The sequence below is a fragment of the Bos grunniens genome, chromosome 6, assembly GCF_055505025.1.
Source record: "Bos grunniens cultivar Pamir isolate PY7600 chromosome 6, Bosgru_T2T1.0, whole genome shotgun sequence".
NCBI classification, from domain to species: Eukaryota; Metazoa; Chordata; class Mammalia; order Artiodactyla; family Bovidae; genus Bos; species Bos grunniens.
In genome coordinates this window covers 68,294,862-68,319,846 of record NC_141170.1, presented here as the reverse complement: position 1 = coordinate 68,319,846, position 24,985 = coordinate 68,294,862, and the positions used below count along the sequence as shown (strand labels likewise).

The following is a 24,985-nucleotide window of genomic DNA, read 5'->3' as shown; positions in this document are numbered from 1 at the left end:
TTTAAGCTAACTTTTTCACTCTTCACTTTCACTTTCATCAAGAGGCTTTTGAGTTCCTCTTCACTTTCTGCCATAAGGGTGGTGTCATCTGCATATCTGAGGTTATTGATATTTCTCCCAGCAATCTTGATTCCAGCTTGTGCTTCTTCCAGCCCAGCGTTTCTCATGATGTACTCTACATAGAAGTTAAATAAGCAGGGTGACAATATACGCCCTGACGTACTCCTTTTCCTATTTGGAACCAGTCTGTTGTTCCATGTCCAGTTCTAACTGTTGCTTCCTGACCTGCATACAAATTTCTTAAGAGGCAGGTCAGGTGGTCTGGTATTCCCATCTCTTTCAGAATTTTCCACAGTGTATTGTGATCCACACAGTCAAGGCTTTGGCATAGTCAATAAAACAGAAATAGATGTTTTTCTGGAACTCACTATAGGCATGATTAAATGGCCAGATTTTGCTTCCCTCCTTGCTGCTGGTCCATTCTGTAAGATATCTTTGCATTATCTAAGCATTCCATTAACTATCCATCAATTTTATTGATGGATACTGGGCAGAGTTACCTGATGTTCTCTTTAAGTAATACCTCTCAACAATCTGTGTCAGAAACATCTCACAGACTGATATGTAATTTTTGAAATCATTACTTATATAGTCACAATTTCTCAGATAATTCTCGCCTAAAATAAACTCAATTTTCAATTATATGAGTATTTGAGAAAATTGAATTTAGGACTCAATCCTTATTCTTTCCCTGCACTTTAGTCCAGGCAATGTTAATCATACAATATCTTTGAGCAAGTGATTAGAAAGCAACATGTTCACATAGAACCATGTGTTATCAGAGTTTTTTTTTTTTTTTCTTTTCCTCTTAAGCTTACTACCCTTTATTCAGTGTGATCAGTTGTACTCAGCCTTTAAGAATTCAATTTTAAGAGGCACTTCTAGTTTCCTGGACAACATTGGTTCATCTCTTTTTCCTAGAATAATGAAGATCTAAAATCTAATTCTTGCCTATCTCAGCCCCAGTCTGTTTCTATCCTCTTTTGTGAAATCAAACTCATATGTTTTTCCTTCATGGTCCATGTCTGAGTATTATCTATGTCCCCAGAATCAAATAGCTATTAAATTAGTTCTATCAATTGTCTGTGGGTTTAGAGGTTCCCATGTGAGTTTTTCTCAAGAAACCACATTTTATTTCAGGGCACAAAGTACAAGACTTCTGACTTGATTACTTAGCCTCTGGTCTTTATGTTTTAAGTTTTTGAAAATAGCAGGGAAAATACATTACTCTTCTTTTCTCTAATGAAAAGTTCTGAGCTCCTCTGACAGTCATTTCATTTCTGAAGGAGGATTAGAGGACTGTTCCACAGACTGACCCTGAGATTTTAATACTTTCTTTATTTTATCCTTCTAATAACCTTACTCCTTTGCCTCTCCCAACCACATCATCCCATGCACACATTCTCCCTTCTAATGCCTTACCTGTGACATTTTTGAGGATCAGGTAATTCATTTTCTCTACTAAATGGCACCATTTGAGTCATTTCAGACTTTCAAGTTTCTGTATTCTTTGGGATATGCTTTTTGGAAACATCTGTTCTATAAATTTTCAGTTTTAAAATGTCCTTTTTAAACTTAATTCTGATGTGTTATGGTATGCAGTACAATAGGTACATTTGCAAGGAATTGTTGCCAGAAGTCTATAGGTCCTAGTTCAACCTCCATCACATTTTCAAGAAGGGAATAGAGATAAATTTACATAATATCTCACTTCCTTTTAAAATGGAAACAACAATTATAATAATTATGGCCGTATCTTAAAGAGTTATTGTGCAGATATACATAAAACATATGTTTAGGTAGTTAGCATTTAATAAAATTCTATCAGATTACTGCTGCACTATGTTGATTTTTTAAAAAATACCTTACATTTATTTCTAGTCCTATAGTTCTTTTTTTTCCCAAATTAAATCAGATCCACAGTGTTTATATTTATTAAATACATGATTGTTTTCTTGCTTACGAAAGTGTTCACTGGCCTCACCGGTATTTTGCCATTAAGGCAAGTGGTTTCCTGGCCCCTTTTGAATTCCTTATTCATTTCAAGGCTAGGAACACGTTTCTCTATCCACTGTGAACAAATACCAGTGTTTATAACAAATAAAATTCTGTAAAAGTCATAGACAAAGAAAGCATATTAATAGTTGCACATTTATTTTCTGTGGCTACATGGCTTCTGTCTTTAAGAGACCTGCATATATTTTCCTGGATTTACTGTTAAGGAGAAGTAAATAACAGAAACCAGTAACTCACAGAGAAGTCATCAAATAATTATTAAAGATCATTCAGTGCCCATAGCAAAGTGGTTCCTAAAAGACTGAGATTGCAGTCAATTCTCAAAAATTCATGGCAGTGAGAAAAGCCTTGTAAAAATGATTGCCAGTCACAGAATGTAGATAGACTCTGCCAATTAGGTAGTAATTCATAACACTCATTCACATATTATTTTAAGCTTCTAATTAAACCAAATACATTTATAAATGTAGAAATCAACTTTTATGGGTTTTTGGAGATAATGTTCAGATCACAGTATGAAACACCTCAGTTACAATACAACTCAAACATAAAGGGCTGAAGGGATTTTAAAGGGGCCAAGTCATCACAAAGTATGTCTAATGTCAGAGACAAATGAATTATAGATTAATTCACTCCCTGTCACACTTACACACACAAAGAGAGAAGCACCAGAAAAGAGCAAATATAACGTAAAGAGGACAATCTATCCATCAAAAAGAATGATGAAATCGTATCTTTATTAAGTATCTAAAAATAAATGATAATAAGGGTGAGAAAAATTGAAATAATAAATGAATGCTTTTGCACTATATTAGTGATAACCTGAGGGTTCTCTATATTCATTTGCTTCATAGAATTATCCTGAGGAAGGAAATATATGCATTTTATAAATGATGTAACTGAGGTGTAAAATTACAATTAATACCTGATAATACTAGGTGTTCAGTATATAGTAACTGTTATCATTTATTATTCTTGCTTTGTTACTATTAAGCCCTAAAGACTATACTTGTATTACTACATTCAAAGCTCAGGAAAACCTTTTGTACCCATTATAGTCATTTCTATTTTAAAACATATTTAAGAAGGAAAAATTTAGTTTTCATTTTATACATATATGATATAAGCATTACTGTATTATGCAGTTTTGACCAAATCACTGATCTTATCTCATCTGAAGCAAACAATATTTCATGCACTACCTACTTTTCAAGGACATTAAGGGGATTCCCCTTTGTATTTATATGCATTATAAAAAACTATACTTTTGTGATTATGTAAACACAGTGCATAAAAGTAGTATTATGTGCCATCTTCAAGAACTACTGCACATTGTGGCTTGACATAAATGTTGATACCTAGGATCATAAGTGAAATAGTCGTGTTCATATCACAAAAACTAAGATGTTAATGCATTTTTCCCTTCAAAATACTAAGATAATAAATAGATTCAATATAATGAGTTACTTAAAGAAATACAGTCTGCCCAAAATAGGGTGAGAATTAATACCAGGTGCTTTACTCACTGAGTAAACTAGACAGTTATATTCTTTATGCCTATATTTTGTTGGTAGTTCATTCTACACACACACACACACACACACACACTTGTCTTCATTGGATCCTTCTGCCTAGGTAGGGAAGGTAATTCACTGAGTAGAATAATGCGTGTGTATAAGAAAGTACAGCACTAAAAGCATGCTTCTGGAGTCGGTCCCTTGACTCCCAAAGATTGTGGGAACACAGCAATTAACTTTTTAATTATGCACACCATTCAATAAAGCAAGCATTAAAAAGATACTTAAAGTTTATTTAATACTTTAATGTTGTCTCAGTAATGTTGGAATTTTCAAAATAAGCAAAAAGGAAGCTAAATTTGTAAACTCTTAGAGAAATTTTCTTTCAAATATTCTTCTTTGTAGGGTAAATATAGGATAAACATTTATATACTTATACCACTACTTTCAGAACTACTAGACTGTGTTAATGGAGAAGGCAGTGGCAACCCACTCCAGTACTGTTGCTTGGAAAATCCCATGGACGGAGGAGCCTGGTAGGCTACAGTCCATGGGATCGCTAAGAGTTGGACATGACTGAGCGACTTCACTTTCACTTTTCACTTTCATGCATTGGAGAAAGAATGCAACCCACTCCAGTATTCTTGCCTGGAGAATCCCAGGGACAGAGGAGCCTGTGGGCTGCCATCTATGGGGTCGCACAGAGTCAGACATGACTGAAGTGACTTAGCAGCAGCAGCAGCAGCAGCAGCAGACTCTGTTAAATAATATAATTTTTATAGTGCATAATTGAATTAGAAAATAGCTATTTCAGGACTGGGACACACATATTTTTAACTGCAACTTAAACCCCTGCCTCTCTAGGGATATTTATTTTGATTATGGCTATCAGCTGATCTATATGATTGAATTTGCTCAAAGGTACTTAAGAATAAGAAGCTTCCTTAGATACAGTAGCAAATTAAAATAAATTGAAAAATAATTTCAAAACCACTGTCATAAATAAGTAAAAGGACATATATATCATCTGTACAAAAGAGTTTTCAAGTCCTTTATTCTCCAGTAGTATAGTTTATTAATTTTTTTTAGTAGTCAGGAGAAGACATGCCTTACAAACATAGACTGATAACTCAGTTGGTGCTGGCATTTAAGCTGTTGTAATTTGATTTTCATATTGAAAAAGGATATTGCTTTTTTATTTGATATATAGAATCAGTTCATGTATTTAGGAATAACAGAAAAGATAATGCATATTTCCCTTTGGGATTAAGTGAAAATCATCTGTTTTCACTGAGAAGCTGGCATGTAGAGTTTGCTAATAATTGACCTAGTCATAAAGTAACTGAAAGTCCCCATCTGCCCCTGCTGCTCATTTGTGTCTATTATATATATTTTAGCATCAGTGCTAAGGCCTTCATTTCCTTTCCTGGGATGAAGGTAGGGCATTTCTGAAGTGGTTAAGGCAGTTCTCCTGCCTAAATAGAGAAGAAAAGAACAGAAAATGTAATATAGCTAAATGGAGAGATGCCTGCTTCTGAGCTCTTTTCATTTTAGCAGCTTAAATATTGGTACATGTTATTGCTCAGACACACATTCTTTTTAAACAAAGATTACTGCCATTGATTCCAAAGAGCAAAAGGATCCATTATAATATTTTTTGCACTTCATTTAGCTAGTGTCCCTATTGATTGGACTTTATGAACTATCTACTTGTGTACCTGATATGCCTTCCTAAACAATTTTGAGGACAGATATTTTATTTGGTGGTACAACATGTGGAGAATTTGACCTAGTTACTTTAATTTTTGGAAACTCATTCTGAAATTTATGAGCAAATTTTAAGAAGACTCAGCATTGCTCACCAAGGAAACAGACGCGTGCACACACACATGCATGACACACCATCCGTGATGGGTTGGGCTAAGAAGCCTAAAGCACTTCTTGGAAATAATTTGAATAATAAACTATGCCTCCAGACTCTATTTTGGAACTGTTCTATTAAAGTCAATAGTTTCATCATTTGCAAATTTGACAGCCTCCTACCATATAAGACTTTTATTATAAAAATAAGCAATACTCCTGTATTGAAGTAAGTTTATTAAATTGCAAATAGAAAACATGTAGAGCAAGTTCCTTTACAATTTGGAACATTTTCTCTCATTATTTAAATATGAGAATTTGGAATTCAATATAACTCTTTAGGTAAAAACCCACAAAAGACTATAAAGTTAACTCAAGGCTATGATTTTCTAATGCCTTCTACTGCTTCCTCCTGCCCCATTACCCCCTTCTACCCACCAAGAATAAGATGTGTACTTGCGTTTTTATAATATACGCTTAGGGAATTGTGCTGATTAAGTTAAAAGAACTGTATTAAAGTATTTTAAAGTTAGAGTATTTTAGAGTTGGAGAATTTTAAAATATCGCTTTAAAGTAATTTCATTGGACCAGTCAGATATTTCATCATTTCAAAATATTCTTTACACCTTAAAGTCTAATTTTCCTTGCAAGGAATTTTTTTTTAATAATATGAACATAAAAATCCTTTGGGAGCACTTAAGCCTGGCTCTGCTAGTGCACAACAGGTCTCAACAGGAAGCTCCGCGCCCAGAGACAGATACTGACAGGGTTGGCATTTGCCGTTTCTGTTGAAAATATATGATAATCTGATGTAAATGTACCAGTTATTTATAATAACAATTTCAGTATTGTGGTATATTAGGCTTTTCAAGCTCTTTCTCTCTTCACTGGAACCCAGCCATAACTCTGTCCTTGGCTTCTGCAATGCTTGCTATAATAAAATCCTTCTGATACTACTCGTAATAAACTTTCATAGAGGCAATGCAAGATAGACCCTACTGATAGCTGAATTCTCTTTAATAGTGAATTGTATTCTTGTGAGATTCCATTCCTTTAGAGTTAAGGGGTTTTGCTGGAATATTATTTATTTATTTATATCACTGAACAGTCTCACTGCTATGACTAAGAAAATTGCTCCATAAAGTACTTGGTAATGTAAATGTGAGAATGAAAGTTATATATCTGGTGATTTATTAAATTTATGGCTTGTAGGAACATGACTGTCTCTATAAAGGAATCTAATATACACATTGGGGAATATTCTAGTAATGCCTTGTAAAAAAGGGATGGTGTTAAAATTTGAAGTCTCAAAAGAATGAACCACTATAAAGGTTTGCCTTCAGCATTTGTAATCATACATAGCCTGGCTTTGCAAATCTAAATTTGATGTAGGAAAATTTAGAATACATAGTATCTTATTGCTCTTACACAGAATATAACTTTCCATGTACCTATCTACTCTTGATGTATTTCCTTACCTGTTTCTTTTACTGACAAGAAATGGAAAGGTCCTTTAAGAGTAGGAAGTTTAATTGAGTTCATGTTAGAGGAAAATCAGGTCAGGGTTGATAAGCACATGCCTAGAGTTTGAGGCCAGTGTTTACCTCAGAATGAAGAATTCTGGTGTGCAGGCAAGAGGGACTCAGGATTATAACCAGTTCTCTGAATCTGCATTTAGGGTATTAAAATATGTTCAAACTCTTTCTTCATCTCCCAGGAATTAAACTTAGTAGTTTTGGTCCATATTTTAAAAAGTAGATATTTCTTTTGTCTTGAACTTTCAGGAACCTTTTATCATCGTACTTTCTGAACCGTTTTTGAAGGAACTCTATTGAGAAATTCAGTGTATTTTGTCAGTAAAATTTTAACTTAAAAAATGGTGATTTCACTTTCTTCTTATAATGAACTTCTATTAATTAACTGAATATTTTAAAGACTTGAGAAATTTAAGTGCACAATATAAAAATTTTAAAGATTTTATTTCTATAAATGGAAAAGCATGTGACATATTTTGTGCATATGTACATCTACAGCAGTTATACTAAGACAAAGATTTCAAAGATTTGGTTTCTTTTTACACAACACTCTTAAAATAAACTTAGCCAGGAAATGTATCACTTAATTGAAAGATAAAAGAGCATATATGTGGCAGGGAAGAGAAAGAACAGGTTCTCCTCATACATTATCAGATCCATATGCTGTTTATTAAATTTAATGCTGTGCAACTAATTCAGACAGCTGACTCAAATAAGAAGAAATCAGCAACTTTGTGGAAATGTGAAAACATGTGCACATGCACCATTCTAATGCAGTTTTATCAGCTGTCAGATTTCTCAAGAGATACCATATTTTATAGGCTTGAAATAAAACACTGTGAATTAATACATCCATAATGAAACAATATATATGCTTCGAGGGAATAGCATTGCCCAAAGTTGGCATTTAAGTTCATGTAATCTAAATGACAGCATTGAAAAAAGGTGTTCTCATGTATTCACTGAATTCCAGCTTAGAACATGCTGCCTACCTCTCTGGTTGTACACAAGTATGCTGAGAAGAAAATAATACACAAAAAAAGTTTTACTAAGCATCTGAGATGTTTTATAGTCAAAGAACAACTTGTTTTTTAAAAATAAATTAAAATACATTAACTGCAGAGTGGGAAAAGTATTCCAAATGAAGGATAGGGTGAACAGACTGTTTTCCCTTCCTTGCAATCCACAGATCTATGAATAATCATTCCTTGAGGTTTAAAATTATAAATAACTGTGCAGAATGGAGTTATTTCAACTTTACAAAGGAAATCATCCATTTTGTTTTCATTTTCATTTAGGTAAACTCAAAATGACTTAGCGTAGCTTCTGCTAAACTGATTCAAGACTGAAGCATTCTTGATCAAGAAAAAAAAAGTTTCTCAATTGTGAGTAGGTAACACATGACTGAAGCGACTTAGCAGCAGCAGCAGCAGCAACTACATTTATATGGCTAAATTCACACAGAATTGACAACTGTTGTTTGACTTGACAAAGTTAGAATATAGTAGTTGATACCAAGAGAGGGGAGGTAGTGAAAAAAAATGTACAGAAAAGAGAAATTTCAATGAAGAAACTGTATGCAAATAGTGCTATAGGGGAGAATGGTTGAATAGGGATATTTTACAGGGATAGTTTATTCCAAAGTTACCACCATAAGTTGATTATGCTTACATCCTGCCTTCACATACATGCACATGAGACCTGAAAACGAAGGTCAAAATTTATCATGTATATTTAATTTCAGCCATTAGTACAGTCATTTGTAAGTCCTGGGTGACGAGTGCTACATGGAGTTAGACACCTATCTTTTTGGACATAGAGCTTTACTACCCATATTTACAAAGTCAGAATGTGAAAAGTTATAAAGTGAAGCGCTTGGTCTCATTTTTACAGTATATGTTTTTTACAACAAAATTCTCCTGAAAACAATTTTTAGAATTATTTGTATGTGTATTGAGTGGAATAAAATGTTGTATTTACTTATTTATAAAATATCCTACCTGCTTGTGCTTCCGGAGTATTGAGATCATGTTTTTATGTTCTTTTTATCTCAAGCTACTAAGGAAGTGCCTGACATAGACTAGATGCTCAGTAAATATTTGCTGAATTAATTAAAGAATAAATTAATATTCTCTGGGTCCAAGGTCCAACCATAATTACCATTATTACCTTGGTTTAATGCTTTATTTTCTTTGCTTTCTCTTCTGATAAGTTAGGCTGGGTTGAATTGTGGTAGTGAAGAAATCAGACAAAATGATGGGTGGATGTAAAACATACTTTGTGAAAAAAAAGAATAGTCTAGTCCTAAATTCTTTATAGATTATTGCAGACATTCTCATCTAAAACTCACATTGTTCTTACCTGTCATTGGTGTATTGCTACAGCCAGTGCCTGTACAATGAGGCAGGATATTTATTGTGTTTTATAGAATTTTAAACCTGGACCTTGATGAAGACTTTATTTTACCTTTTAAAGCTGTGCTTCTCTACTAAGCATATTTTTTTATTTTGTGCCATAATTGTCAGACCTAAGGTGCATCGGCAGAAAATATTTTTTTGTTGGGAAATACTTTTTAACATTCTATCAAGTCTTGAAGATCAAAGATAGCATCTGGATGGTATAAACCGGTATGGGGAAAAGTCATAACATTATCTATGTACCACACTCTTAATAAAAGTGTTTTCTAAATAAGTTGAAATCAATTTGCAGACTTTATGAGTCTCCTAATTTTCAGTTCCAAGTTGAGAACATCACATTTGTGAGTTCAGATTCTTAATATATTATTCATATGGCTTAAAATATACTTTTATTTATATATTCACCATTCATTCATTGCTGAGATTAATTGAAATCTAATTTCTTAGAGACATGGAAGATTCAGGTCAACTAAATCTCTGTAAGCGGCAAAGTGGTTGGTTAAATTTGTCTTAAGTTTATCATCCATTTTATTTTTTACATATTCATTCTATATTTATGATGATACTGGAGTAATTCATTTTTCTAAAACCTGAGTTTGTTCATTTGTATGTAATCCTGGGAAAGGATAGGAGAGCACCAAGTGGAAATCGAGATTTTCTATGGGTTTGCTAAGGCCTGTATGAGAAGTGATTCTCATTGGAGTTTCCAAGGTAGTTCATTTCATATTACTGTGTTTCTTTTTTTAAGTCACTCATACCCGCCTTTAACCTCCACACCAGCTCTTCTTTTCTGCTGTCCTTTTCACTCTTGTTTATAACTTCCATTCTCCCTACTACATATCATAGTATTTTATGCTCTCAGCATGATAACCAATTCGCTGTCCTTAAATATGCAACAAAACACATTATATTACTGAGTTCCATTTAACTGCCACACGTGAAAATATTTTACATTTTTCATCTCAATTCTCATGACCTTCTTAATCTGTAGATTCACAAGAGAGCAAAGAGAGGCTCACAGACCTTAGGTGATTTACCCAAAGCCATACAGCCAAAATAGCTGAGATGGAGTCTGAGGAAACTTTGTCAAACAAATAAACAAAAAAATCCATATTCTTTCTATTACAACATGCTCTGTTTAGCCATGCCCTTCTTTCACTTGAATGGTCTTAACCTCTTGCACCAATGTTTCCATCCATCCAGTCAAGTCTTTCTTTAAAGTTTACTTCAAGTATCACCTCTTCTGTGGAGCCCATACTGACCCTATCCAGCTTTGCTCTTTTCCTATCACAATCTATATTAGAACATATCATAATGTCACTCTTCTAGCTTATTTTTGGTTTTATAAAGTATGGTAATCGTTTTTCATAAAAAAATATTTTATTTTGAAAAGAAATGACTTTATTATGGCTATTTTCAAATGCATTTACAATTAATTTTTAAAATGTCAATTTTATTTTTTAATGTACTGACTACCAATGACGTATGGCACCCCACTCCAGTACTCTTGCCTGGAAAATCCCATGGACGGACGAGCCTGGTGGGCTGCAGTCCATGGGGTAGCTAACAGTCGGACACGACTGAGTGACTTCACTTTCACTTTTCACTTTCATGCACTGGAGAAGGAAATGGCAACCCACTCCAGTATTCTTGCCTGGAGAATCCCAGGGACAGGAAGCCTGGTGGGATGCGGTCTATAGGGTCGCACAGAGTCGGACACGACTGAAGCGACTTAGCAGCAGCAGCAGCAGCAGCAATGATGTAGTCACATTTCTTAACTCAATAAAGACATAATTTTTTTGTCTTTTTTCCTCTTTAACTGAAAATGTTCATTATTTTTATTTAATGAAATAAATTAATCACTACACACTACATCCTAACAATAAATTTTCATGATGACAATTAGAGTATTGCCATACAAATCTTTACCTGTCACATAAAAAAAAAAACTCACATAAAAACAAAAGCACTTTTGGGTCATTAACAGTTTTTAAGAGGCTAGAGGAGTCCTGAAATCCAAATTTAAGTACTACTGATTAAAGTCGTGTCTAGCCAAGATTGAACACTCTTTAAATATTTGATGAACAAACCTAAATAATCAAATTGATATGACAACTTTTAGTTGCAGAGACTAAAAATGTTGTATGTGAGAATTTAAGATTTCCATAGTTTTAGAAATTTACTCAATTCTATGTCAAGAAAAAAAAAGAGCAAATCCTCATTAAAATATATTTTGTAGGGAAAACTAAATTTAGAATATTAATTATATTGAGTGAATCATACATTAATTAAAATTCTAAGTGAACATTACTGATATCTTAGATACTAGGGTAGCTGATTTGTTAGTTTGTATGAAGGACACAGTGGATTATGCTGCTGCTAAGTCGCTTCAGTCATGTCCAACTCTGTGGGACCCCATAGCCGGTAGCCCACCAGGCTCCTCCTTCCATAGGATTTTCCAGGCAAGCGTACTGGAGTGGGGTGCCATTTCCTTCTCTATTGTAGCTATAAACTCAGAACTTCTTAGCAGATTGGTAAAACATTAGGAATTTGAAAATAATAAAGTGGAATATTATAGATTTGCTAGAAGATTTATAAAATGTTTTCAAAAAAAATAAAATAAAATGTTTTCAGTGCAACAAAATCTTGAACTTTTAGTGAGGTTGTCAGAAAAATAGATTACAGGTAAAGATTTGTATGGCAATACTCTAATTGTCATCATGAAAATTTATTGTTAGGACGTAGTGTGTAGTGATTAATTTATTTCATTAAATAAAAATAATGAACATTTTCAGTTAAAGAGAAAAAAAGACAAAAAAAAATTATGTTTTTATGGAGTTAAGAAAATTTAAAAATACACCAGGGTACCAGCTTACTCCACCCTGCAGGAGCTAGCGGCAACAACCAAGCTGACCTCTTCAAGCTCCAGCCCTGCCTAGAAATACCATTGTTGTTAGTTGCTAAGACATGTCCTACTCTTTTACAACTCCATGGATTGTAGCCTGCCAGGCTCCTCTGTCCATGGGATTCCCCAGAAAAGTATACTGGAGTGGGTTGCCATTTGCTTCTTCAGGGGATCTTCTGGACCTAACGATCAAACCCACATCTGCATTACTGACAGATTATTTACCACTGAGCCTCGGGGGGGAAAACAAGACACACCCAGCATTAAGATGAATAAAATTTCCTTTTGATAACTATCCAGCCACTCTTAGCAAGAAAGAGAATGAGAGAAAACTGAACTGTTCATTGGAATATGGTAGACTGTTCCTATTCAGGCTGCAGTTCATGGGGTCTCAAAGAATCAGAAAGGATGAAGTGACTTAGCACACATGAATATGTGACTCAGGGAAAATTTTAGGGTCAGAATCAGAGCTAAAATATCAATTTGCTAACTCTTAGAGAAAATGTATTTTTAAGATAGACCTCACAAATAGGATAAGGATAACAATACTGTTTGGAGAAGGCAATGGCACCCCACTCCAGTACTCTTGCCTGGAAAATCCCATGGGTGGAGGAGCCTGGAAGGCTGCAGTCCATGGGGTCGCTAAGAATCGACAGGACCGAGTGACTTCATTTTCACTTTTCACTTTCATGCATTGGAGAAGGAAATGGCAACCAATCCAGTGTTCTTGCCTGGAGAATCCCAGGGACGGGGGAGCCTGATGGGCTGCAGTCTATGGGGTCACACAGAGTCGGACACGACTGAAGTGACTTAGCAACAGCAACAGTACTGTTACCAGGAATGTTTATACCGTATGGTAATGGCCTTTTCTCATATATCCTTGTATCAGACAAGTGATGTTTTGATGAAGGTTTAAGGTCATCAAGCAGAGAATAGCAGTCTCATTGCCTAATTAAGCTCTCATTTTATATGTTGTTTGATGTGTCTCTTCTACTTATCAAGGTGTGTTGGTTCCCAACCATATTATATGGTCCCACCATATAATCTGTCTGGTTTGACTGACTTCTGACTTGCCAACACTAAATAACTTTCTTCTCATCACGTTGCATTAGGCTGTATCAGTTTCCTTTTCTACAAACTGTTTCTTTATCCTTTTTCCGTATCTGACACAGTCTTGAAGAAGTAGCTCTGTGTCTCGTTTCCCAAAGTTCATCCCTTTGTTTCTTTGCTTTGAGCTTCCAAACACTAAGAAATTTGACCTTATTTTTGTTCCCCATGTAATTATTATATTTTTTTGAGGATGTGAAGCAAGTCTTGTGCCTTATTCTTGGGCCCTACAGCTTGACATTGTGTTCTCTGTGTCAATATGTTAGTATACATATTTCTACTTTTATCATACATTTTTCTAAGAACAGAACCACAGAGGGCTGAACCATAGCGTTCTCTATGATATTCTCATTTTATCTACATGACCAAATTCTTGTCCTTTTGGAAAATCAATCTCTTTACAAATTCTTGATTGCCAATTCTACTCAGTAAAATCACAGATCATTTTTCTATCTACTTTTTATTATCTACTTTTTATTTTCACGCATCATATTGTACATTTTCCCTTTTCTAGCCAGGTAAAAATCTAGCTCATAAGATTGCCTATAAGCATATTCCTAACAAATACCCCGTTAGTACCAGGGGTGATTTTATTAGCCTGGCTCCTACCTCTTAAATAGGAAAAAAATAGCTTTCATTTTTATTTCCCTTAATCCATGAAGCTCTCTTCTCCACTCTATGAATTTATGACTCAAAAATTTCTGTTTAATCTTTTTGACTACCATTCTAAGTTGTTTTAGTTATTTATAAACTCAGATATTTATAAAATCATTTTATATTACTTGTTACATCTTGATAAGTTCTACTGTGAGCATTCATCTGTGTTTTGTATTTATTTTCCAAAGTTTCTCATACGTACACCTTTGGTTATTTTTGTATCTTTCACAGTGTGGTGCAAATTTCCAAATATATTACCTCATGATAACCTACCCTTCCTAAGATCAAAGGAAGAACTTACTGTATATAAAATCCTTGTGGTATTAGGGACTCATGTACAAAAACTGCTGTGTTTCATGCTAGACTCAAGTTTTTTGCCATAAATTAAGAACATGTGGGCCCCTTTTGTTTTCTGGCTTGGAAGATTCACACACTTGATTCTTCCAAAGATAAAATGCTGATCCCCAGATAATCAATCAGGAACATTTAAATGTAGGAATAATTAATTATAACTTTGTTACTTTGATATTACTAGAATATGTGGCTTTTAATTTTGAAGGGGAGCTTAAATTTTAAAATATGTGTGATGGCAATTAATATTTTTAAAATTAAACACAAAATTAAAATGTATAAGAAAAAAAAGCAAAGCTATAAAAATTATGTTCAACCATATCAAATAAAATTTAAGTTTACTACTTTGAGTTTATTTATTTTAATTCAACAGGCTTAGTGCATGTTCCTTCAGAATTCTTTGATGCTAATCTATCTGTTAACCAATTAGTTTCCAAATTTCTCAATTCAAGAGCTGACTAATACTATTACCTAAGTATTAGATGGATATGTTATTTTAAGCAGAGATGATGCCTAATAGTAATTAGTGTGTCAAAGACCAAAAGAGTTGAGAAACTGGAAAGTTTTGAGACATCATGTTTAAATAGGATTAAGGCAAGACCAAAAAGCATTATCATACTCCAAACCTCAAATATCTTTGTGGTAGCTGCTTTCCTAAACATTTAGATTAATGGTCAGAATCACATTCAGAAGCAAAAATGCAAACAGGTATTTACATAAATCCTTGTCTTTAGAGAAAAACTCAAGAATGTCCCAGCCCTTCTGTAGGTATTACACTAAGAAATGTATGGGTGGGAGGGGTCAAAACCATTTTTTTTCACCCCAAAAATTAATTCTCTCCTATCTTTTAAGTTACAATGCTTAAGGCTTTTTAAAAAACAGTTTAGGTTCACAAAAACACTGAGCGGATGGTACAGAAATTTCCCATATACTCCCTGCCTCTATACATGCATAAACATCTCCATTACTAAAAACCCCAAGTGGATGACTTCTTATTTTCTTAAAAAATATACATATTTTTTTAATAAGCTTATCTCCAGGGTGTATAAAAGCTTCCCTAAATCATGTAAAATGTCATTTTTCATATGAAGTTTGTATTTCAATATAAACATACAAAGGCAAAAATTTCTCTGAAAACAAATATCAAGAGCAAAATATGTAGCAGTATGTCTTTTTCAGGTGGTATTGCCTTTTAAATTGATTCACTGAACCAGTTGATCACTACTAAAATTCAAAGAGTTCAGTATTATCATCAATGTTTTATGAAATTTTTTCATTGTACTTCTTTTCATATAACTCTATTTACTTTAAAAAATTACATATAGTTCAAATTAAACCATGTCTAAAAAAATATAATTAAAACATGAACCTTTTTACAACTTTTATTAGTTTGGTCTCTTGCAGTGTATAGGCATTCTACTAAATTTAATTCTTTTTTGTTAAAATAACAAGTTGAAGTTGTTTTGATATCAAAACTACACACCCGTAGGAGAAGGTAATGAGGAAGATGTTTGTGAGCATTTAGATGTATGGCAATTAGATGGAAGCAGAACAAGTAAATGGTAATAATCCTACTGTGTGTTGGGGAAAAATATACATACCCATTTGGTACTATTTATCCTGCAGTTTTTTTTCATAAATCTGTTGTAAAAAATAAAAACAAAAAACAAAACACTCTACCTACATATCAAAGTCCTGCCTAGTCCTGCCTTAAGCTACCCTGTCTAGTCAAAAAGTGAGAATAAGATGGTAGTTCATTACATGTAGCAGCCCCCATGTCCCAGACTCAGAAGAGGATAGTTGATAGTTGGAGCGGGATGAGATTAACGCCATTCAAAATACCTAATTTGTTTAAATTATCTTTAAAATTTATCTAGATTTTTTAAAAAAGAAAGAAAACAAGTTTAGGGTTTTCGGAAATTGTTTCATTGGCAAATCTATGGATGGACACCGTGGTGTAGGGGCTGCTGATTTTCCCTTTACATATTTCCCCATCTCCCTTCCCCAGGTGTTGCTGCCATCACTACCTTTCCCTTCCTCCCCTTTCCTCATGGCAAGACGCATGGAAGAAGAGTGCTGTTAAGGCCTCTCCATTAACCAACAGGTATGGTGGTCCTCATGAAGCAGTATAGCTGCCCCTCTTCTGCATTCTCCACTAATAGTCTATCTCTCTTATACAGAGAAAACTCATGCATCCACTACATAGAGCCTACTGATACAAGGAAATTACACAACTTGAGTAAATCTTTACCGATTTCAGCATGCTATTTCAGAATTCCCTGCACAGTTGTAGATGATTTTTGAATGTAAAGGATTACATAAGAACAACCTGTATCATTTTCAAAGAAAGGTGCTATGCAGTTTCCTCAACTGATTGTATAGAAAAAAAAAAAACGGACCTTGTATATATATATATATATATATATGCCACTTTCAATGTTTTACAAAGACTTTTTATATGACATATCTTTGCAAATTTTAAAATGAGAATATTTTGTGAGCTTTAACTCAAAATTCAATTATTTGAGCATTTGAACTTTCAAAAGCATCACACAAAACTGTATGTACTTTAATTATAATGCTTATTCCTCTGGTTATAGAAAATTAAGTATGAGCCATTTCAATTAAACCTAAATACTCCACAAATCAAGGTCGTCCAGATGTGGGAGCTGAGTGTAGGCTAATGGCTTTTTTGCAAAGCCTGTCAGCTCAGCTGGTGGCGTTTGAGGAAGGTGGGGGAGGGCCTTGGTCCTCCCTGCAGCTCAAGTCTACCTCTTTCAGGTTGATAATTTTGAAAGGAGCTAAGCCCTCAGGGCTCGAACTCCAGCAGAGTCCTAACCTATAAAAACACAAGCTGTAAGTCATTATGGGAAACGCCCACCTTCTTGATTTCCTTTTTCACCAGGAGAACTGGTCCTCCTTGCTCCTGCAGGGGCTTGTTTTGAGGGCATGTTGGGCTTTGCAAGACGCCTTTGTGACTCTATTAGGATCTTTGAGGCACGGAACTAGATTACTGCCTTTGGGCTGGGAAGACTTTTAGTAAATGTCTTTAAAGAAAAGCAGTGAGTGTGTCTATAGGTGTGCCTGTGTGTGGCAACACTATGGTATTCCTTAGAATAATACCAAAGACTTGTTTGTGTATATAAATGAAGCAGATTCTTTACAGGAATTTTCACTGATGTGACCATTGACCGTTAAAGACTGGACCATAAATCTTCATTCACAAATGCAGAGTCTCTTATCCCTAAAAGCTCTGAAATTATTGGTTGGCCTTCGTGATCTCATTTCTACCTGCATTTCTAGCCCTTACTTTATGCACTTACCCTGGATGTACACTGTTCTGGCCTACCCCATCTTTCCCGATGGCTATAATCTTCCTTGCCCACAGACCTTTGCATTGTTGGGTCCTTCCATCTGGAGAGCCGTTTCCCCAGGTCTGCTTGGAAAATTCATACCAAAAGCAGTAACAGGAAATGTGCAGAGGGTTTTCTGTGTGTCCAGCACAGTGTAAGTAAGCTTAATAATCCCTATTTTCTTAATTCATTCCACACAAAGGAACACAGTTCAAAATTGTTAATATTCATATTTAAATGATAAACAGTGAAGCTTGGAGAAACCTAAAGTGGTCAGGATTACTCAGAATTGACTAAAGTGCACTGTGTCTTTTGCAGAGTCTCCTGTTTGCTCCCCAGTGAAGCTGGGATTCTCGTTCATGTTCAACTCTTAAGTTTCTATGATTCCATCTTATCCTTTATGAACTCTTCTATGTCCACAGTGTTTGCTACTCACTAAATGTTGAACAGATGAATGAATTTTTAGAACACAGTCATTCTTCTTTTCACTCTTGTAGGGACCCTTCTCATCCACACTTACCTCTACCCTTTTTATTTCCTTTCATTTGTAGCTCTTGACTGTTATTAGCTGCAGAGATGACTTAATATATTTCATTATAAAAAATAAGTCATTTATTTTTCTCCCTAAATTTAGGACCTGCAGTTAAAAACCAAGTAAGTATAATTGAAAACATAGAAAAAAAGATCATTTAAATTTTATAAAATTTATCAAATCTAGTAGTAAGAAAAGAAGCATAGACATACTTATATCTCACATGGAAAGGAAACAATTCAACCAAAATATTTTGAAGTTTTGAGGAAAGGTTGTCAGAGAAACTTTTTTGTTGTTGTTATTTTATAGATGAATAAAAGAAATATGCACCATACAGCTAGAGTCTTAACAGGTTATATACAAGAAAAGAAAGAAATGGGGGAGTAAAATTAGATGAGAAAAAGAAGGTAAACTGAAAAAGAAAAGAAAAAATCTTTGAGAATATAGAAACAAAAAGATATGGGGAAAGTGAATACATTGAAAAGCAATAAAAAATTGAAGGAAACAGATCACTGAAAACCACAGACACTGAGAGGACTTTAAAAAAATATGAAAGAAAACTTGTAGGGGAAAAAATCAGTGCAAGTAGAGAAAAAGGACTTTATTTATGAGTTCATGTTTCCTTTATTCTTAGAAAAGCCTTTGAGGTAAAATGCTGAAAAGAGAAAGGGGAATTAAGATACATTGCTTTGTGTACACTGTATTTTTCTAGGATTTTTTCTGTGAGAACTGTGCTTTTGATAGCAAGTTAAGGGCTTAAGCATTAACTTGGAGCTATGTACTTAGAACTAAAAAGGTTGTGCCTAGAGGGCACAATTGAGGCAGAGATTAATGGAAAATTAGGGTACAAGTCAAAATACCCTCTTTCCTAGACTTTCAACCAATAAGATCTTAGAATTAACCAATTCATTAGCTCTGTGAATATAAGGATCAGTTTATTTCTATTTTTATATGGAGTGCCTGGAGCATGGAATGAATGTTTGCTGAATGAATCATGGAATTTTCAGAGTTGGTAAAGAGATTAGCATCAGCCAATCTGGTTTTAGATTATTCATGCATCCCTCAAACCCATCATCAGTTCAGTTCAGCTGCTCAGTCGTGTCCGACTCTTTGCGACCCCATGAATCGCAGTACGCCAGGCCTCCCTGTCCATCACCAGCTCCCGGAGTTCACCCAGACTCCCGTCCATCAAGTCAGTGATGCCATCCAGCCATCTCATCCTGTGTCGTCCCCTTCTCCTCCTGCCCCCAATCCCTCCCAGCATCAGAGTCTTTTCCAATGAGTCAACTCTTCGCATGAGGTGGCCAAATCACTAATCTCTGCTTGAATGATTCTGGTGACAAAAAATCTAGGGGTGGCTCACTGATTTGGGGACATCTTTAACTTAACTTTTCAGCTTTTTCTTATATTGAGCCAAAATTTGCCTTCCCAGAACTTGAATCCATTTATCCTGAATTTTTCCTTTGGGACAACACAAAATTTAAGTACTATTCCTTCTCCAAATGTACTCCAAAAGTACCTCCAGCAACTGAAATTCAGGTAGATACTCCATCATAATGGCTAGCTATATAATGTCTCTATTTCTCTTTTTTCTAGTTTATAGCCCCAGTCTTTCAAATTGTTCTGTTAGTTGGTTGCAAATCGTTTTAGCATTCTGGTTATTTTCATTTAGTGCAAAATACTTTGTCAAAAAAAAGATGGAATTCAGGATTGGCTCCTTCAGTTTACATGTCTATACTTGTGCAGTATGAAGAACCCAAAAAATCTGTTTAAATAATTTCAGGAAACAAAAGGAGTTACAGTTTAAAGCTGCATATATTAATACCTTTTATCTGAATTATATAGAATAAATGTATGATTTGGCTAGTATATAGTATAATATATAGATAAAATTAATACAAGCATGCATAAAAATCAATGAAAAAATTTAGAAAAAATGAAATAAAAAATAATATTTGATAAAAGTAAAAGAATTTAAGTGTCTCAGTGTTAAAGAACCCACCTGCCAATTCAGGAGATTTAAGAGATGTGTGTTCAATCCCTGAGCTGTGACAATCCCCTGGAGAGGGCATGGCAGCATTCTTGTCTGGAAAATCCCATGGACAGAGGAACCTGGCAGACTGCAGTCCCTGAGGTCTCAAAGAGTCAGACATGACTGAAGCAACTAAGCACACATGCAGAAGTCTCTACTTTTTATTTCTTAATTGATTAAATATTTTGGTTTGAGTTGGTGCCTGAGATGAGTTTTCCCTTAAGATGCTCATTCATCATTCTAACATTTTTGACACTAAAAAATACATAGCTTTAAATAGATAATATCAGTGGAAATAAAAGACAAACAGAAAAGCAGAAGACAGCAAAAACTATTTTCTCAATGCAAATTATTGACTTTAATGACTAAATATGTGCTCACACATGGACGTCAAACTAGAGCAAAAGAAGTTTGAAAGATGTGTAAAGGTTGCCCTGTCAGATATGGAGTTTGCTCAGTAAAAGCTAATGTAAACTAATTCTCCATGCATGTGAACTCTTTTTTAATGCCAAATTGCTGTCAGTGTCCTTTGGTGAGTCCTATTTATGAGCAGATTACAGCACTATCTCAGAAGCACTGCACATCTGCCTTTCTATGAGTGTCTACACAGAATATATGGCCTTTCCTAGAACTGGGAGATTTAATTAATTTGCTGGCAGATAATACTTTTTATGCTACATGACTTTTCCCTGACCCTGCCCAAGATTTCTATTTTCAATGTGCTTCATATATTATAAACCTATATATTCTTAATGAATGTCTTCCATATGGTAATTGTAGTGCTTGACTTTATATTTTCAAAAGCTCTAGTGCCTACAAAAATTCTTACTCTATCATACTCAGCATTGCTTTGTATGACCAAAGGAAGTTCTCAGAAAAGTTCTGCTTTTCTTAGATTCAATTCCTGAAATAATACCCTTTTGGTATTTGGTTATACATGAGTCTTAGGCAAAATTCTTAAAACAACTTTTCTTTTAAGGTTGCTCTGTCTGTCACTGTTATTGAAGATGTATGCTACGTGTATATATGTAATTTAATATTTTAAAATTTCTTTTAATATTTTAGAAAGAGAGTAGTGAAACATGGGAAATACATGTTAATCATTTAACCTTTTAAGACCTTACTTATTTCACCAAAATAAGGAATTTAGCTAACTGATCTTTAAAGTATCTTCCAAATTTTTATAGAATATGGAAGACTAGGAATGTTAGAAATTAGGATTTTGGTATTGGTTTGCCAGTCAATAATATTTAACTTCCCGGGAAGCACGGTTTCCTCCTCTGTAAAATATGAAAACCACAGTAGTTGAAGGATGTAATCTTTAGTGTTAGCATATGTTGACCTGTTTTTCTTTCTGGAGCTTTCTCTTGAAAAGGATTCTGAGAATTTGCATTGACTCTGTGGCATGGTTACTATGATCATGTGATCAATTAAAATTCATGTTACAAGCTTCTTAATTTCTAAGAAGGCTTCTAATTAAAAAAAAAAGTTTGATGATTGTTATCATTTAAGTTTTTATACTTTTTCCTTTTTGCATGTATATACAGGTAGTTTTTGTGCTTTTAAAAATATGTGAATCCAAGGAAATGTTTGATGTGCTGAGGAAGACAGGTTGAGGAGAGGACAGTCATTTAAAAGATATCTGAAGCACTTTAATGCAGAAAAGAGACAAAGGATAACTTATTCTTGGTGATTCCTGAAGGCAAGAACAAATGCTAGTAGGTATAAACGGTAGAAAATTGCTTCCTTCTAAGGAGAAATGTATTATCTTAAGAAATGTTCAACAAACTCTGTTCCATAGCATAGTCAGTATTCTGAAACCTCTATCATTGAATGTATTAGAGCTAAGGTTCCATGATAATTTCCCAAAATCATTATTAAAGGATTTCATTCATAAGATTACAAATTAGACAACACAGATTCCAACACTCATGCTGTATGATTCTATGATAATCATGAGATGTAATAAGGATAATTCTGTGCTAGAATCTGATAACATAATTCTCAAAGATTTCATTGGATTAAGAATTTTTAATATAAGTCATCTAATTTTTAACCAGTGCTACAGTGTTCTAGTGACACTCTTTTATCTTGTTAAAGCTACGCTTTTGAAGACAAAGTTACTAATTTTCATTTTGGAAGCATCACTTCCTTTGCTTCTGGAGACATAAGTCTGTCCTCATTTTGAATGCTGTTTATTATAGTGAAACTTACTATAACGGAGTTGTAATAACTTGCAAAAGTAATTTAATGTTTGATGGTCTTCAACTTATTAAGGTGTGGAATATAAAGCATTCACATAGAATCATAAATTATTTTCTATGGAAAAAATTATTTTATCTGAAAATTCCTCATTTTGAAATCTAGTTAATGAAAAAAAAAGTAATTTTTCAAGGTCGTTAAGTTAGTGAGATAACTGTGATCCAGATTTTTTGAATCCCAGTTGGGGGTTACCAAATTTATTGAAATATCTTGCTTAAAAGTAGAGATCTGGGTGAGTTGAAGGTGACACTTTCTTTTATGTCCTTGGATGCACTGTTTATCTGGAATCAGCAGGATGAAATAGGAAAGCAAACAATTTTATTCATAAGAAACAGAAAAACACTTGGTAATGTAGCCTGCTGTGCTCTTGGAGAGGCACGGAAGTTGGCATCCTTTTGCAAAGCTTGACACTACAAACATTCTTTGTATTCAACTAATAGTTTTTGCCAGAAGTGAAACCAGTCAAAGATAACTCCAACTTAAAGCCAGGAGCTGCCTAATAGGAACCATTCACCATCATTTGTGGCTGGGGACACCGCACTGTGCAACAGCCCTAGAGTTTACAGCAAATAAAACTGTAGATTTATTACAGATTCCAATCATAAGCCTTAACCAGACTCAGCCATCATTATTTAAGCTTGCCTGTCCACTCTAATCAGGACAACAGGCATCAATTAAATAAATAGAATATCCTATTATAAAGAGAATTGTTAACACAGGCACATTAACTGCTTGTAATAGAATATTAGCTAATTGACAAGGCGGGGTGTGGGGGATGTCCTTAGATACCATAGTGCCTATTGCTCAGGATTTTAATTCTTTGTGATCTTTCTTGAGTATGATACCATGTTAAGCCAATGTGTTTAAGTAATGAAGAAAATGCAGGAAAATATTTTTAAAACAAAGAAATGTAGATTTAATTTAGAAGTTGTGCCACTTTTGTGAGGCGAATGGAAAACTTGGCCATAATGCTAAAGGTTTAATGATTTCTGAATTTATAATTCAGAATTAAAAAGTGAGATTGGAAGACTGGTGGTTTTCCAAAGGTGTTTTGAATCACCTATTAAAAAAATTTTTTTTTTCTGATAAGCACCATACTATCAATGACATTTTTGTTATTTCTGAACTGCTTTTCAATAAGACATTTTACATTGTATGTCTTTAAATATGTGAATTAAATAGGTTTTACATAGTAAGTATCTTTTAGTATATATCCATAACACCTTTTCTTCCAGGGAGCTAAATTTCTAATCTTATCATGAAAATCAATGGAAAGGTAACTTTCAGTTTATCCATTAATGTGCTTTACTGAAAACTCTGCTGGATCACATTAGGTTACAGGAAAATATCCAAATAGTGTACACTTCAATAGGAATGAGGAATCAAATCATTTGGAGATGTTTAGTCATGCTTGAACTCAAGAATTAAGTGTGGTTTTGACTCAGAGACTGAGAATGTATGCTGAACTGTGATGAGTAGACGGTTGTTCTATGAGAAAGTAAAGACAGGGAAGATAAAACTAGGCAGAGCAAAGTACATGTGCAAGGAAGGAGTAAGTGAAGTAGGGGGTTACAGTTTTTTAAATATGTTCATCTTTTAGTTAGTTTGTTGTGTGACAAGACAAGCAGGTAAACTGGGAATGCGGGAAAGTAAGTGAAGGAGGAAGGAAATTCGTCATATCCTGCCAGGACTGCTCTAGAGGTTCCTTTCTTAGGTGTCTCATATGGTTAACTGGGTCTATAATCTTCTTGTATTTCCAGAATATATTTCAGGGATATATGAGTGTTATGTAAATAAAGCCACATATCAAAAAAAAATATCAAAGAATACACAATCTGTTTATGACTAATCAGGTTGCCTTAATAGTGTTATCAGGCTATTATATATCACAGAAGAAATACATCCTTGAATGAGTAAATTTGCAATTCATTACTTTGGGATTTAAAGAATAACTTTAGAAAATGCAATATATTTTATGTATAAGATTCTCCTTTTGACAAGCCTTTCTTAGTTTTAAGGAGTTTTGTGTAAGTCATGAGGAGAAAAATCTTTATGTATTTTTGTCCAAACACTTTAAGTCAAAATTATAAATATTTATAATTTTAATTAGAGGTTCTTTAAATTCCTTAGTGTTTTGCAAGTTTCCAAGTTCCACACACATGATTTCATATAATCCCATAATAACACTTTATTATTCTCCTACTCCTATATTTTTCTTTGTATTTACTCCTGTAATTTTAATATTTATCTAATTTAATCAATAAAAGTAGACCAATAATTTCATATAATAAAGCATTGGTATTATTAAAATAGTGACTGGCAAAAGCCAAAATTCAGATCATCTCCTTACCAATTTTAAGAATAATTCTTTTAAGGAAAGA

The 24,985-nt window shown here is 34.0% G+C and overlaps 1 protein-coding gene across 7 annotated transcripts in view; it reads left to right on the top strand.

Moving 5' to 3' along the window:
- PCDH7 (protocadherin 7) overlaps positions 1–24,985 on the top strand; it is a 475,120-nt gene that overhangs the window by 240,165 nt on the left and 209,970 nt on the right. For 2 of the 7 annotated variants that reach the window (XM_086407747.1, XM_086407748.1), the window contains exon 3: positions 16,434–16,529. The exons of the other annotated variants lie outside the window; for them this stretch is intronic. In XM_086407747.1, coding sequence (XP_086263873.1) covers positions 16,434–16,522 — 89 coding nt within the window. In that variant the 3' untranslated portion in view covers positions 16,523–16,529. The remainder of the gene's footprint in view (positions 1–16,433; positions 16,530–24,985) is intronic. 7 annotated transcript variants of the gene reach the window in all.